At 36.4% G+C, this 17,115-nt stretch overlaps 1 protein-coding gene across 1 annotated transcript in view; it reads left to right on the top strand.

Moving 5' to 3' along the window:
* The window catches only part of C9 (complement C9), a 47,051-nt gene that overhangs the window by 21,634 nt on the left and 8,302 nt on the right, over positions 1–17,115 (top strand). Inside the window, exons 5-9 of the mRNA XM_069492032.1 lie at positions 529–667; positions 3,757–4,023; positions 7,219–7,459; positions 10,935–11,063; positions 12,522–12,697. Coding sequence (XP_069348133.1) covers positions 529–667; positions 3,757–4,023; positions 7,219–7,459; positions 10,935–11,063; positions 12,522–12,697 — 952 coding nt within the window. The remainder of the gene's footprint in view (positions 1–528; positions 668–3,756; positions 4,024–7,218; positions 7,460–10,934; positions 11,064–12,521; positions 12,698–17,115) is intronic.

Here is a 17,115-nt window from a genome sequence, read left to right as displayed (position 1 = left end):
GGGGAATGAGGTTCTTGACAAGCAGTAAGACAGCTGGAGGAAAAGGCTTAAGTTTAAAGAGAATGTGGAGAGAGAGAAGGAGTCCCAATGTTGATTCATAGATGAAAAATTACATGCATATGTTATACTGCCCCCCTGAGATGCTCTGTTCTCAAATAATTTAAATAGTTGGTATTACAGCGTCGGCTCTTGGTTCACCAGGGGAGGTTAGGTAAGAGTTATAGCAGTGGAGTTAAGACTCCAGGAGCCAGATGGTCCCATGTGCCCTACTTATTGCATTTCTTTCATTGCACTCTAAATGGTGCCCTACTTGCCTAAAAGAGTTTATAAGGCCCTTCTAAGGTTTGCTTTCAGCCAGAGACACTAAGCCAACGTGAACAGGCTCTTGCTTCTGTTCCTGATTATAGCGCACACATATTGGGTGATGGTGACATGAACCGAAGCTATCTCACTTTTCCTGGCTACAGAGGGCTGCCTTGCATTAGCTTGTGGTATTTCCACGCCTGATACTACTCTGTTCATTCTCAGAATCAACATTTTAGGAATGGAGCCCCTAAGCACACCTTTCGACAATGAGTTCTACAATGGACTCTGTAACCGGGATCGGGATGGAAACACTTTAACCTACTACCGAAGACCCTGGAATGTGGCTTCTCTGGCCTATGAAGTAAGTCTTCTCAGAAGAAAACATTGTTCAGGTTTAGGCTGAAAAGTTGCTTGAATACATTTAATACCAAATATCGTGAAAAACACAGTAGAGTAAGAATGTGAACGTAAGACTCAAACAAGAGGAGATGTAGCTTGGATTTCATAGAATAGTCTGTATTCAATCTTCAGTAATGTTCACCTAATGATAAAGATTTGGCAAATGCCTAGACAGCATAAAAAGAATAATCTAAGGGTTTTAGATAAATGAAAATTAAATCAGTGCCAGTTTAAGTAGTGATTACTCTTTTTCCATGTTACTTAAGTTTTGTATCCTTTTTTTGCTAGCCTCCCAATGAAAACCCATCTTTCCGTTTGTTTTCCTTTATTATTCCCCTATGAAGAGGCTGCTTGACTAATGTGAGTGACTATTTTCACTCACCTCAAACCCCTGTAACATCTTGCAAAACTCTTAAAATGACTTTTACTCTACATGATGCCATCCCAAATTTACTACCTTCCTTAAAGTCACCCAATTCTCCAGAACCATCCACAGACTAGATCCCCCATCCATTCAATTGATTAATATTTATCATCTGTAGAGATACCTTCTTTGATCCAAGCAAGAGATAATAAAGAAAATTAATTAGCTTATTCTGAGCCAGGAGTTACAACAGTCTGTTTCTTAAAATGGCCCCATTGGTAAAGAAGCCCCATAATGTCTGCTTTATTCAATTAGTAACAAAGCTTTTATTATTGTGAGTCACACCAGCTTGAGAACTATGTGTACTTTTAAATGGGTATAGTTAATTTTCCCTTACTTTCTAACAATGTTATAAATCAACATGACGTGAGTCTGTTGTATGAATACTAAAGACTTGAATGCCTGGACCATTTGACTGGCTTTTCTTTTTTTGCATGTAGAATCATATTGTCATATTTCTTGTAACTGTAAGTCCAGAATAGAATCAGTTTCCCACAAATCTGAGGGAACCTTTTTTGGTTGTTGATCTTTCCCCATAGTGCCAGGGTTACCTTCTTTTAAGCATAAAATTTTGTGAAGGGAAGATGATAATCTTTTTCAAAAGTGTTACAGATATTCTACTTTTTAAAATAGAATATACCAAACCTGGTAACCTTGGCCATTGCTGAGGGGTGAAAGTTATTGTTTTTTCATTTTGCTTTGGGTGCAGTCTGCACTTTACAGTTTCCCTGTCTTTACCACTGTGACAACCTCTTAGCTTCTCCATAGAGAAAGGGTAATAACTTGTGTAACACATAATGGTGAGGGCTGGGGGGGAGAGGTTACCCAAGACTGATCCTAAGGTTATATTTGGAGAGGAAGCACTGTTTTCCCTTATCCACAACCCTGGAAACGGATATTTTCAGCATTGTAGAATGTCTGGGACTTTAGAAAGATGATGTGGTGCTTATCCTGTATATGACTTACACCCCAGTGGCGTTTGGAGCAGCATCCCATAGTCAAACACGTTTCTATAGCAAAACTAATGTTCACACATGGCAGGAGAAAGGAGGACTATAAATGGCTTTTTATCAATTCAAGTCAGATTAATACTTCCAAATGAGTTTTGGGATCAAGTTTATAAAAAAGCAGACAGGAATCGTGGACTAGAATATTTATTTGATGCCGACTGAGAACAAAGGCTGCAAGAATTGAGGAGGGGTTTGCTAAAGCCTCCGTATCAGTCCCTTGGTGTTCTCACTGCCAGTGATCCACTTACTCAAATCTGTCATGGTCTTGGAACATAAGTAGCCAAACTTGTTACAATTATACATAAAAGAACACGAACTTACATGAGTGGAAATTGCTATTTTAACTTAATAGAGGGGATTTTTTCTTCAATTTCTAATACTCAATGGAATATGTTAACTACCTTCTCATGGATATCCTTATAGCACCTGAAGGCAAATTACATATATATCATACTTCCTTATGGCTATTACCAATGCCAACTCCATATGTGTGTATCATAAGTGCTCATCAATCTTTGTTGAATTAATTTTTAAATCTTATTTTAATTACTTATTGGCAATAATTTATTGTCTTTTATTTTTTGAAAGAGTTCTACTGGCCTATCATTACATTGGAATACACCTAGGTGATAACTTTAGGTTTCTTACGCAGAACAGCCACTCAATACGTGTTGCTGAACCCAATCCATGCCACTGCCTGAAGAGACCCGCGCCCCTTCCCAGTCAAGAAGTCACATCTGTTTCAGAAGATATCTGAAAAGGAAGCTGAACCACTGCTATAACAACCCTCCCATTGATATCTGATAATAGCCAAATTGGCAAAGGATGTTTTCATTGAAAGCTTTAATTTTTGACTAGGTTGTTTAGTGTAGTAGTTTTTTCATACAAAAATGCATGTTTAAAAAAGAAAAATAAAACGTTCAAACAACACCAAAGATAATGCAAGGAAAAGTAAGAGCTTGTTCTCCCTCCCGATGCCCATTTCACATTTGCTTTTGCAAGGAAAACTTTCTATGGCATTTTGCCTACTGTTACAGTAATTTTCTATGCACATAAAAGCATTTCTTTTTCTAACAGGCTGTAGAATGTAAAGGTTTAACAAGTTTTGAAGCCAGGCAGCTCAGAGCTCAAGTCCTAGCCTTTCTACTTAAGTTCACTAACATGTGTAAAATACTCAAAACAATGCTTGGCCCATAAGCTTTCAGTTAAGTGTTAGCTTTTTTATTTCTGTTTTTTTTTTTTTTCCCCACACAAATGGAATATACATGTATCCATTTTGCAATAACTTTTTAATTATTAATGTATTAACTTTTGAAAGCTTGCTCTGTTCTAAGCCTTTCCTATGCATTATCTCACTGAATCTCCATGATAACCTCCGGGCTGGGTATGATGGAGTATCCCTACTGCACAGGAGGGAATCACAGTAAGCACAAGGGGTTATTGTGTAACATTTTCAAAGTCCCGGAGCCTGTATTTGAACACCAGCAATCTGACTCCTGCACCTTCACTTCTAACTGCCTTTCAAATAATTGCTTGATTTTGTTTGTTTCTGTTCTGTTTTGCTTTTGCTTTTGTTTTGTATCTTGTTTTCTATAACACTTTGTAATTTTCTTTTAGACCAAAGCTGATAAAAATTTCAGAACTGAATATTTTGACGAACAGATTCAAGCATTTAAAAGTATCATCCAAGAGAGGACATCAAATTTTAACGCAAATTTAGCTCTAAAATTCACACCCACTGAAGTAACAAAAGCTGAAAATGAAAACAGTGAAAGTTCTCAGGCCAAAGAATCCCCGAATTCTGAACATGCCCGGGGTAATTTTCAATTTTCATATTCCAAAAATGAAACCTACAAACTACTCTTGTTCTATTCTTCAAAGAAGGTAAGACCTAACATTTACTACAGAGAAGATAATGGGATATGTTTCAAACTAAACAAGCCCCCTTTTTAAACTTTAAGTATTTAGATAGATGGAGATCACAAGAGAAAAAAGCAACATGTATCAAATCTTCAAATATGTAGCTAGAACGCCAGGAAGAAGAATACTAACTGGAGAAAAATCTCATGGGATATTTGGCAACAGTAAGTGAACCAGATATTTGATGGTAGTGAGCAGAGAAAGAATTTGTATGAAGAATTCACAGCATACTTCTTGACTGAGACTGTGGTAACAGACCATTCAATTTATACAATCATCATTCTTACAATAAAAAATCATACTAAGGAATTCCAGTAATTCATTGGAATGCCTTAGAATGATGACTGTTTACTTACTATAAAGTGTGTCTCTATAGTAATAATGCCATGAAATTATATGCATTGCACATAAAATTGGTCTAAATACTTTGTAATCATATCCTTAATTTGAGATTTTGAAAATGTGTTCTTTTCTTTGATGTTTAGGCCAGATTTTGAAGTTTATTCAACACCTTTGGAATAAATACAAAAAATATATACTCTGTAATCTGTGTGATACTGGTAAAATTCTCATTCTTCCTTTTCCAGTACTACAGTCACCTATTTGGACAACCTTCTCCCATATTGATATAATAATTCACTCATAGTACTTACATTATTCCTAATGTATAATTATTTTATATGAGTCTGTACTTAGCCCCTACATTCACATTCATACCCACCCACAGTATACATGTGGAAAACTCTTTAAATCATTCAACAAATATTTAATTGTGGGCTTACTACTATGTGACCAGGCACTGTCTTAGGTGGTTAGAATATTTTTGTGAACCAAGCTGAAAAAAATTCTTGTCCTCATGGAGCTGAAAGCTCAGCAGAAAGAGACAGCCAAAACCAACAAATATAATAGCAAAAAATGGAAGCTATAAAGTATTCAGAAAGTAATAAATGCTATGAGGCAAAAGGTAAATTAGAGTAACATAAAGGAAGTGAGAATGCCTGGAAAGTGGCAGTATTAAAAAGGAAGCTCAGGGTAGGCTTCATTGAGGAGATGAGATCTGAGCCAAGATTGGAAGGCAAGGAGATAGTAGTAATACGACAGTTAGATTTGAGATGATTTACCTGGCAGAAGAAACAGTTAGAGATAAGTCTCTAATATAGGAAAACCCTGATGTGATAAGTTGGTCAAAGGGAACCACAAGGAGAAGAAATCGGAGAGATTACCTTGAATCAGACCTTGAAGGGCCTCAAAGCCCACTATAAGACTGTGGCTTTTTTCTGAGTGACATGGAGGCCACTGGAGGGCTTTGAATAGAAGATTGTCATACCCTATTCTATTTAAAATGATTACTCTAGGTACTCTGCCAAAAGTAGATTATGGGTGCTAAGAGCAAAAACAAGGAATCTTGTTAAAAACTATTGAAGGAATCCAGATGAGAGATGATAGTAGTTCAGATAGGACAGTTAAAGAATCAAACTGACTGTAAGGTTTTTGGCCTGAGCAACTGGAAGGATGGAGTTGCTGATAGAGAAAATTTCAGGTAGAGCAGGTTTGGAGAAGAAGACCAGTAGCTAAGTCTTGGTTAGGTTGTGTTTGAGATATCTATTAGGTATTCAACTGGAGATGCCAAGTAGGAAGTTGGTGTTATAAGGCTAGAGTTTGAGAAGGAGATCTGGGCTTGAGATATAAATTTGAGAGTTGTTGACTTAAAGTCATGGGGTTTTGTGACACCACCAACAGTTGCTATAGAGAGAAAATAAAAGAAGATCAAAGACCAAATTCGGGGAACTTCAATAGAAGACATCTGGGGAAAGAGGAGAAACTAACACAACTAGAAGTGCCCAAGAGCCATGCTACTCAGAGTGTGGTCTCTAGAACAGCAGCATCAAAATTACTGGGAAGCTAGAACCTTAGACTCTGCCCCAGACCTACTGAATCAGAATTGCATTTTCACAGGATTTTCTAAGTGATTTGCCTGTATTTTATACCTTGAGAGTACTGCTCTAGAAGACAAGAAAAGTTCTATCAAGGAGAAAAGAGTGATGAACTCTGCCAAATGTGCTAATATGTCAAAGAAGATGAGGACTCAGAAGTGATTATTGGCTTTAGGATTATGAAGGTCACTGATGACCTTGACAAGAGAAGTTTTGTTGGAGTAGCGAGGGCAGCAGCATGATTGAAATAGACTTAAGAGAAACTGGGAAGAGAGGAATTGGAATTATCCAGCATAGAAAACCCTTTCAAGAAATTTTGCTTCTAACAAGAGCAAAGAAATGGGTAGCAGCTGGTTGAGCAACTGAGGCCAGGATAATTTCTTTTTTATAGTTTTAAGATAGAAGAAACAACAGCATATTTGGATAGGAATGATCTAAGCGAGATCTTTGAAATAAATTGAGTTAAAGAACATCATACCAAAAAAAATTCAATCATAAAAGTAGACTCAGGCTTCTCGCCCTAAAAAAATTCCCTCATGCCCTTTGCAATCAATTCCCTGTCACCTTAGATGTAGCCACTTACCAAATTTATCTGACCATAGCTTAGTTTTGCTTATTCTAGAAATTCATATGAATAAAATCATACTGGAGTCATACAGTATGTATTTCTTTATGTCTAACTTCTTTCACTCTTCATAATATTTTTGACATTTATGTTGCTGCATGTATCAGTAGCTTTTTTTCCTTTTTATTGCCAACTAGTTCCATTGTGTGAATATACCACAATTGTTTGCTGATTTCCCTGGTGATGGATATTTGAGTTGTTTCCAATTTTAAGCTATTCTGACTGATGCTGCTATGAAATTCTTGTATGAATTTTTTTGTGGACAATATTTTTATTGATCTTAGCTAAATATATAGAAATAGAATTCCTGGTAGTAAGGTAGATGTGTTTAACTTTATGAGAAACTGCTGAATAGTTCTAAAATGTAGCTATATAATTTCATACTCCCACCAGCAATGAGCGATCCTCATCAACAATTGCACATCCTCATCAACAATTGTACTGATACTATTTAAGTTTGGCCATTCTAATGGATTAAAATTGTATCTCATAGTCACTGCTAAAAATTTAGTGCCTGTGAAAATCCTAAATTTTGTGATTTTAATTTGAAATAATGGTGATAAAACTCATATTTCTTTCCTTTCCTGCTTTACAACAAAGGAAAAAAATTTTCTGCATGTGAAAGGAGTAATTCATCTGGGAAGATTTGTAATGAGAAGTCGAGATGTTATACTGACAACAACTTTCTTGGATGACATAAAAGCTTTGCCAGTTACCTACGGAAAGGGAGAATATTTTGCCTTTTTGGAAACCTATGGAACCCACTACAGTAGCTCTGGGTCTCTAGGAGGACTCTATGAACTAATCTATGTTTTGGATAAAGCTTCTATGAATGAGAAAGGTATGCCTAGGAATAAAACTCTCACTTCAAACGCTGTTTTGACTAAACAGTATTCTGTTCACTACCCTCTTTCAGTGATTAAAGTCTTAACAATAAAAAGTCCTATAACCAGCTCCTTTGAGAAAACTCTCTTCCTGCCCTTTGGCACCCCAAATCCTGTTAAATAGCAAATTGACTTCCACCTCGAATAAGCTGACTTGGTCATATACTACTCAGCAGCGTTACTGAGAGATGTATTGCAACTTAGTGTTTATTATAAGGTGCTGCTGCTTTTAGTGAAACATTATTTAACAGGTGAAAAAAGTTCAGAGAAATAATATATATTACCTATTTCTTAATCAGTAGACTAGTTCGATTTGTGTATGACAATTACCTCTCAAGACATACTTCAGAATATTGGAGGGGAAATATTGTTCTACATTTTCTCTTAGCGGGTATGGGAGAAGCAATGTTATCATATAAATCTAACATCTTAATGCAAGGATGGAAAATTAGTTTTACCTCATATGATGACAGTTCTCATCATATGGTGGTTGTTGAATCGGGTTCACGTTGAGTAGGTTTCTGGCCACACCTGAAATCAAGAGAAAAAGGACTGTGGTTGATTGTCAATATCTGCCATAGATAAAAGACAAGCCTCTGTGCTACATAGTTACTGTCCTGGCCTAAAGGGTTCATTGAAGGCTTTTAGAATAAAGTAGATGCAAAATGACTATGTTAATAAGTTTTAATCATTTATTTTGTGAGAGTGACTATGACTAGTTATAATATTCCTTAAGGAGGTGATGGATGTCCGCATATCTCCTCTCTGCCTTGGGTGTGTCTCTTAGGGAGAAGAGTGTTGCTAAAAACCACACTTCCATGGCTCCTATGGGGTCAGCTGTCAAGTGAAGAGCAGACTGTAACTTATCTTAACGCCTGACAGTCCTCCCAGAGTCAGTAAATACTTGATGGATGAAAAAATATGACATGGCCAAAACCAACTGCTCTTCATGCCCCAGTCTTGTCTCGGGCAGGTAGAAGCTTTCCCAGGGGGCATAGAGTATGAGGTCTCTTGGCTTACTCTGTCTCATGAGGCAATACCTACAGCATAGTGAGGTTTCTAGGAGCCCCACTTGATAGGCTATATTGACAGACATATCAAATAAGGGAGGGGCACAAGAGGGTTGAGTCTTGAGTAACTTCAAAATTAGAAGATAAAGGCTCAGCAAGGATGATCAAAAGACAAAGAACTCTTCAGGTCAGGAGTTACTTTGTTCAAAACAAAACAAAAAACAACAACAACAAAAACAAACAAGCAAAAATAACTCCATAGACTGAGCCCTTTAATCCTGGATAACTCAGAGCTTTCCACTTAAATCTACTTAGCTTTTGGCCTTAATAGGGAAGGATGATTAGGTCAAGCCTAGTGCCTTTGAAGAGGAAGTCATCTTTCTCACTTCTTCACTGCCAGTACCTGAGGATCATGCCATGTCCTCCACCTCAGCTGGGGATGTCTGGACGTGGAAGTGTCCACTGCTAAGGCAGAGAATCTAAGCCCTTTGGGGTCACCTAGGTATTTTTCACGCTCATCTTCAGAATCAGAGTCCTCATGCTTCCTATGGATATGGTTGAAAATCTAGAATTCTGGATTTCTGGCTTTGTCTTCCATTTTTATCTTCCCTCTTCCCTTCCCATGGGAAATGCCACCTGATAATTCTTAAGTTCTAACTAATTATGGACGCACAAGAAATATTTATTGGATAAATGAATGCCTAAATGCCCCCAGATATTTATTTCTAACACTCATTGTAGAATCCTGTGATTAATTTGATTTCTCCCTTTCCTTTTTCATAAAGCATTTTGGCTTCCAGGATAAATAATCACATATTCATATGTGTGTGTGTGTGTGTGTGTGTGTGTGTGTGAAAGAAAGAGAGAGAGAGAGAGAGAGAGAGAGGTAAGAAATGATAAATAAAAGCAAAAACGGATATGGTCAATGAGCTGAGGTCTGGGCTATTTACCCTTTAAAACAGAGGAATTGTTACTTTTTATAAATCAAAGTGTAGGGTCACAGTCTGTTCTCAATTCTTGATGTGCTCTTGGCCAAAGAATGACCAGATACACCAAAACTAAGGCAAGCATGAAACGAAGTTTATTGAGGAAGGACAAGATAGGTTTACAGAGAAAGAGCAAGATATAGGTTCACCAAGCAAGAGCAAGATATGTTTGCCACAGATAAAAAACAGACCCCTTGTCGTAACAAAAAGGGCCTTGGTTATGGCCGGAGGTCTTGTTTTATGGTGTCTAGGCTGGGCCCTCCTTGTGGTTCAAATGTCACCATTGAACTACTTTGATGAACATTTGGGAGTTACATAACCAGAGTCTTACTGCACGTGTGGATTTCCCATGAGCCTCTCTGAAAGCCCATTTTGGGGGCGGTGAATGGCAAAATAGATTTAAGCTAATGACATGATAATTAGCCTTAAGTTGTTCTACGTCTCCCTCCAGACCCTATTGTACCTGTGCTGCTTGGCCCACAGGCTAGGGAATCCTCTGCATTCTTTCACAGTTGGCTAAGTTCTGACTGGCAGATTCACGGGGTGCTCCCTCCTCCCCCAGGTGTGGCAATTGCTAAGCCTTCCTTTGTCCCCAGGATAGGCAAGAGGTCCTCACTAACTACCTAACAAAAGAAACAGACACTAAATTATAGACTTTGAGAAAATATTAGAATTTTTCTTCCTAATACCTGGGCATCTATTAATACATACCACAATGAGTCAGTTTCCAAGAAGGTTTCTACTAAATAGCATTCATAGGACCAAAACAAAGTTGTCATATACATAAGCAATCTGTCCAAAGTGATGAATCAGCTAGGTTAATTATGAACTGAGTCTTCCAAAGAGGCTCAGGAGATGATGATGCATCTCATGATCAAATTATGAAGTTGATACAGAAAAGTGCTTAATAGCCAGAAAGCTCAGGAGTCAAATCCAAACCTGGGTCACTATTACCTGAGTAATTAGCCATCAGCAGGTTACTTAACTGCCCTGTGATTCCATGCGCTCATTTGTAAAATGAGAACAATACTACTACTTACCTCATAAGGCCAATGTGAAAATTAAATTAGTTAATGCATGCAAAATGCTTAGTACAATGCAAGGCATGTAATGAGCATTCAATACATGTTAAACATCACTGGTCCCCTTCTACAATATTAGAGATAAAGGACTTTACTATAATCACCAGTCTGACCTATATCCCTTTTAACCAAGTGGTAAATTTAATATGCCTTTGCCATTAGGTTGACAGGAAAAGTCAAAAGAGTCCACTAGATTCTAATTTGAGGACAAAGCAGAATAAACATGACCTTGCATTTGAATTCAGTAATGATGTCTAAGAATCTAAGTATGTTTCTTACACAATACCAAAACTGTAATGTATTTGTGGTGTGATAGACATTATCTAACAATTTTCAAATAAATACATTACACAGGTGTGGAACTAACAGATATAAAGAGATGCCTTGGGTATCACCTGGATTTCTCTGTGGGTATGTCTGGAATCTCTGCTGCAGGTCAAGTTAATAAAAATGATTGTTTAAAGAGGGGTGACGGTAAAATTGGTAAGTGTGGCCTAACTTCTTATGTTTTAAAAAGCCAGGGGTAGATGACAACGAGCACTGTCCTCTCACAGTGTCTACCCTCTTTTTTGTCTACCCTCTTTGTTCAGAAAAGTGCTTAAAAATTATTTTATCTTGACAGTGGTTTCCAAACCACTACAAACACAGATAGCCCAAGGACACATATTCATCAATATCACTACAGTGCAGTTTGTACGGCACATAACTCTAGGGGGTGCCCTTCACACTGTAGTGATTGTAGATTTGTATATTCATCATGGCAATGGTAGAAGGCCAACGGTAGACAAATATTTTGAGGAAAAGTTTCCTTTTCTCCTCTTAATTTTAACAAAGGTTCCGAATGGTTGTATGGTGATGCTATGTGCATTCATTGACAAAGGAAAAGGCCAAAAACCATTTCCCCAACTCAACCATCCACCTGACTTGAAATACCTAATCCATTCTTAACATTACATCAGTGTGTAACCTTTTTAAAAATACAAATATCTTTCGTATGAATATTACTTTCTGTTGTTAATCGTTAGCAAATTTACAAGCATGAGATAGTGCTGGAGTTCTCAACTTTTACTCTAATCAAAAACACCTGAGGGCATTTTTTAAAATACAAATGCTTGAGACTCACCTTTAAAGGTGTCAACGAATAGTGGGGAGACAGAAGTGGGGAAAAGCCTGATATTTTTAAAAGTGTAACAACCACTAAGATGTGGTCATGATTGAAAACCACTGATGAAGTGAGAAAAAAACCTGAATTTGCCATCATATGGTATAATTACTATATTTGGCCCTTAAGCTAACTGTGTAATCTTGGGCTAATCACTCCACCTAAGTTTTCAATTTCTCATCCATAAAAATAAGGAAGAATAAATAAAAATCATCTTGCAATTCCTTTCCAGTTTTAAAAATTCACAACTCTAAAAGACTTACAACGGTTTGTCAAAATTGGTTTAGTCTGCAGAGAGACACTGAGGGAAAGATGGGTAGGATTTTGAAGTGGAAAGAAATTTTACTTTTCACATTATTCTTTTTTGTACTCTTCGATCTTTTTTATAATATCAAAATAATTTAAAACAAGCCTATACAAAATATAATTATGAAGATAAATCTGCAACAAAAAATACATAGTACACCCAAAATCATGTTTAGTTCTCATGTGTACACATGTGTATGTGATCAGCTATGAATCATCAATGGATGGAGAAAGATTATCTGTACCATTTCTATTTTTAAAAAAGATGACCAAAGCCTACAATTGGATACTAATAAAAATTGCCTTTACAGAGTTGTGGTGAAAAAAATTGCACAATATATACAATTTAAATTCAATAAATATACTAGACTATTCTTTACTAAAAGGGCTCAATAAATGTTTATCAAATGTCATCTTGGTGACTGACCACAGAACTACAAATGCTTCTTTTTAAATCCTCCTTCTCTTCTCAGTAAATATCACCCGTGATAACCTCATAGATGATGTTATCTCACTCATAAGAGGTGGAACAAGAAAATATGCATATGAACTGAAGGAAAAGCTTCACAGAAAAGCCACAATTGATGTGACTGAGTTTGTCAATTGGGCCTCTTCTGTAAACGACGCTCCAGTGCTCATTAGTCAAAAAGTAAGAAATGTTTATTTCCAAATAGAACATTGTATTATTTTCTTTTTTTTTTCTTTTCTTCTTCTTTGTTTTTTTGTTTTTGTTTTTGTTTTTTGAGACAAAGTCTCTCACTCTGTCACCCAGGCTGGAGTACAATGGTGTGATCATACCTCACTGTAGCCTTGAACTCCTAGGCTGAAGCGACCCTCCTGCTTCAGCCTCCCAAATCCCTCCCTGGGATTACAAGTGTGAGCCACTGCACCCAGCCTCATTTTCCTATTAAATGTCACAGTTGGTTGAGATGAATAGTTAGCTTCATCTGAAAGAGACATGAGCATTCAGATATGCTCCCATCTCACCCCTGGAAAGAGGCATGACACAGAAGACAGGCATAGTGTGGAGTTAGAAAACTGGCTGAGTTGCTGTCTCTGGTTCTCACTAGATGTGTGATATTTTCTGACTTCCATGACACTAAATTCTCTAGGCCTTTGTATTTATTGTAAGAATTTAACAAGACTGCTTGTATAGAGCCTGTAGCACAGACTGGCACAAAATAGATACTCAGGGATTGATAGTTCCCTTCCATCTGCCATTGGCTGTCCCCTGCCTTCACGTGGCATCAGACTACCACTTCGAACATAGGAGAATCTTTATGAAAAGAATGTTCATAAGGTCTCCAAGAAAATAAGACCAAGGGTGAGTAATTCCTGTAGTCAGGAATTGTTTTCAGCATATAAACCATTTGGTTTTTAAACCCTTATAAGTCTAGTGCTTATTCCTAGAGAAAAAAAATATGTTCTAATTGTAAAGATATAAATGACAATGTTATTTAACCTTATCTTTTTTTCCAAAACTAACTAAAAAGGGTATGTGTTTTTCTTTACTCCTTTATTACTGATACTATTAGTGAATGTTTTTTCTACTTCCCTTTATAGTTTTCAGTTTTCCCTTGTATGTCTCACAATTTTCTTCCCTCAGGTCAAATATACCTATGACTTCTCCCTTCTTCAGTTTGATTAACTTGAGTTACAGAAATGTTGACATTTTTGATAGTATTAGTAACTGGAGAATTTTATTCCTTTATTCTATTTTACTGACTTTAAAGAGTGAGTGAAGCTACCAAAACTATCTTATTTATGTGACAAAGGAACTCAGAGACTGAAAATTTTTATAATCTAGTCTTCCTTTAGGTTATAGAAACATAGCCATTTACAGAAGTACAAACATATCTGTAAGACTTCAAATATTTTGTTGCAAAGTAGGACAAAGAGGGAGGACATATGGCCAAATCCGTATGTCCATGTATGAAATTAAAATCAGAAGAAGCTCCTTTTATTTGGTTACGTTTAAATCTTAAAGTCATTATCTTAAACTCAATAAAATAAATTTATATTGGAAGACCTTAAATAAGAAAAGCATTGTTGATCTAGGTGGACGTTTACATCTGGATGGACGTATCAACTAACTTAGTTTCTCATCTCTATAAAGCAAGTTCAATTGTCCTTATACAGATTCAAGATTGCTCTCTGAGGAGGTCAGCATATTCTAGAACTGATTTTAAAATCTCAAATAAATAACCCATCTGCCAAAGATTTACTACTAGATTTACTACAACTATCTAAAGATCTTCATCAACTCTATTGACACAGTCCTGCTGGCTGGATGCAGAATATAGTTTATCCCATTTTGAGGGGCAACTATGTATTCTTCCAGATTTTTACATTAGTAGAAATTCTATCTAAAATATCTGTATAAGTTTCTTTCTTCATAAATTGGAAGCCTGGCTTTTTCATATAAATGTTCTACCTAAAGAAATGACAGCTATATAGTTAGTTCATCATGGACCACTTTTTAAGTTTATCTTCTTATAGAGAAAGTTCAGAAAAGAGTAAAATATTAGCTTTTTATTGACTTTATGTGGCTTTTAAATTCCCCAAGAGACATGAGGTATGGTTAAGTTTGACCTTAAACTAGATTCCAAGTCATTTTGCTCTCATAAATCCAGTAGAAGTGGCCCTTTAGTTAATTGGTAGCTATCTCCAGTAAGTAATTACACAATCTATAATCATTAATTTATTTTTGGTAAGTTGAAGCATTCTGTTGTCTGCAGACGGCATGTTCAAACACAGGATTGTCTAATATTAAAATAATTGGCCCTTCCTATGTAATTATTTTAAGGATTGGTAGAACCTCTTCTCACCCACCCTAAACATTAAACTGGTTAATATTTAATCCCTCTGTAGCAAATTAAATCAGTTATCTAGGTATTTATGTTGCAAACAGTTTATCATGGAAGAAAGACCAGGAAGTTTACAGTAAGTCCTCACTTAATGTTGCTGATAGGTTCTTGGAAACCTGAACTTTAAGTGAAACAATTTTAAAGAAATCAGTTTACGACAGGCTAAACGATATAAATAAGAGTTAAGTTCCTATGGCATATTTCTGGTCTCAAAAACATTACCAAACTTCTAAATAAAGACTCAAATCACTTCTAATATTAAACTTGGAAATACATGTGAGCTACACATACATTTAAGAAAGATTGATAAAAATCAAGATAATTATTTACCCAATTATTCCAGTTCAGGGTTGTGGGTGGCTGGAGCCTATCCTGGCAGCTCAAGGCTCAAGGCTGAAACCAGCCCTGGGCAGGATGCCACCCCATCGTAGAGCAGGCTCACACGCACACTCACACTTGCTCAGACTGGGACCATGTAGACACACAGATTCACCACACACACACACACACACACACACACATCTTTGGAACGTGGGAAGAAACCAGAGGATGGGAGGAAATGCATGCAGACACGTGGAGAACATGCAGGCTCCACAAAGACAGTGGCCCTGGCCAAAAATTAATTATTTTTCTCAAAATTACAACAAACCAACAGGAACAAAATGACATTATTTGAGGACCTGCTGTATTATTCTAAGTTAAAGCCTGTATGAATATATTACTGAGACTTTCTAAGTAAAATACTTGGTGAAATATATATATGTGTTTATATATATATATATATATATATATATATATATATAAAGTACATAACATATATATATATATTCCATACTCAAGTAACTATGGCTATGCCCTATTAAATAGAACTTATCCATAGCTTTGAGTCTCCTTTTGTGTTCTTCAGCAGACCCCAAACCACTTCTTGGAGAATGTTTCAGCCCAGGTCAAGAATCTTCCCTTGGCCCTTCTCCAAGCAGAGGACACGGGCTGGCCCACTCTTTTACTTATTTTTGTTATAGTCTTCAACTTCCATGACAGGAATATTAATCCCACTGCCAGCTTGCCTGAATGTTGACACAAATGGTTCTACATTTATCTCAACAGAATAACTGCACTTTGATTTCCTCTTAAACAGAGTGCTATAAACTAGTTATTAAAACTCCAGCTGACAGAAATTACATACGTTAAAGATTGCCCAGAAGATATAAAGTTTATGATTTCCTCTACAGCCATAGCAGCAAGATCAGTATAGTTACAATATAGTGTATTGGCTTCCTATAAAGTTTTGTTTTGACATTACAAGAAAAAAAAGTTATGTAACCCACTGCTTTGTTTACTAAAAGGATGTTATATATCGCAATGTCCTCTTTATGAGACTTATGGGAAACAGTACTCTGTAACCTCTGAAACCTTTTGTTTCTCTTGAGAATTAGATGGGTTTTCTTATATGCATGGGATCATTAAATTCAGTTGTGTCTTACTCAATGCACTAGAAAATATAGACACATTTGTGACCCACCACATGCAAACGGATGGGTCCTCCTGGCATGAATTTTTGTTCATTTGTGTTACTTTTGCTTCCATCTTGCCTCTTCAGTTCACACTTCTCCTTTTCCCATTTCCCTCAATCACTCATATCTGTCTATATATTAAGTTATATAAGCTATTTCTGGAGGAACACGGGGTAATAATGCATGAATTAATTAACCTACCATTTTTGCTCTCCTGTGCAACTCTAAGCAGTGATGAACCAGATGTTAAAGAACATTAGTACTTTCAAGGGCTATAGTACCAGTGCTCTGTAAAAATCATTGCTCACTCTCTTGTACAAGAATAAAAATAACACTCATTCTATCAACAAACCACATTTGGAATATATAGTTTGATTATGTTAGATGTCTGAAGGAAATCTAAACATACTTAATATTAAACTGTATTATCAATTTATTTATATTTTAGCAAGTTTTATGGTAGATTATAACAACTGAAAATATATCTACAAATGGTAGAAAGGTGAGAGAGTTAGCTACCATAGGAGAAAATTAAAACCATTTTCTCACTTAACAGAAGACCAAAGTTCATCAGAAAAAGATATGATTCTTCAGGAAAACTTCAAGAAGTACATTTTAGTTGTCCTTTGTCTTCTTGTGGGCTCAGGCTGGACATGATTCTTGTGGAATTTTTAACTCTAGGGTTT

Source organism: Eulemur rufifrons, chromosome 17 (genome assembly GCF_041146395.1).
Source record: "Eulemur rufifrons isolate Redbay chromosome 17, OSU_ERuf_1, whole genome shotgun sequence".
Taxonomy (NCBI): Eukaryota; Metazoa; Chordata; class Mammalia; order Primates; family Lemuridae; genus Eulemur; species Eulemur rufifrons.
The sequence above is the reverse complement of the archived record's forward strand: the minus strand, read 5'-3'. Positions and strand labels throughout refer to the sequence as shown.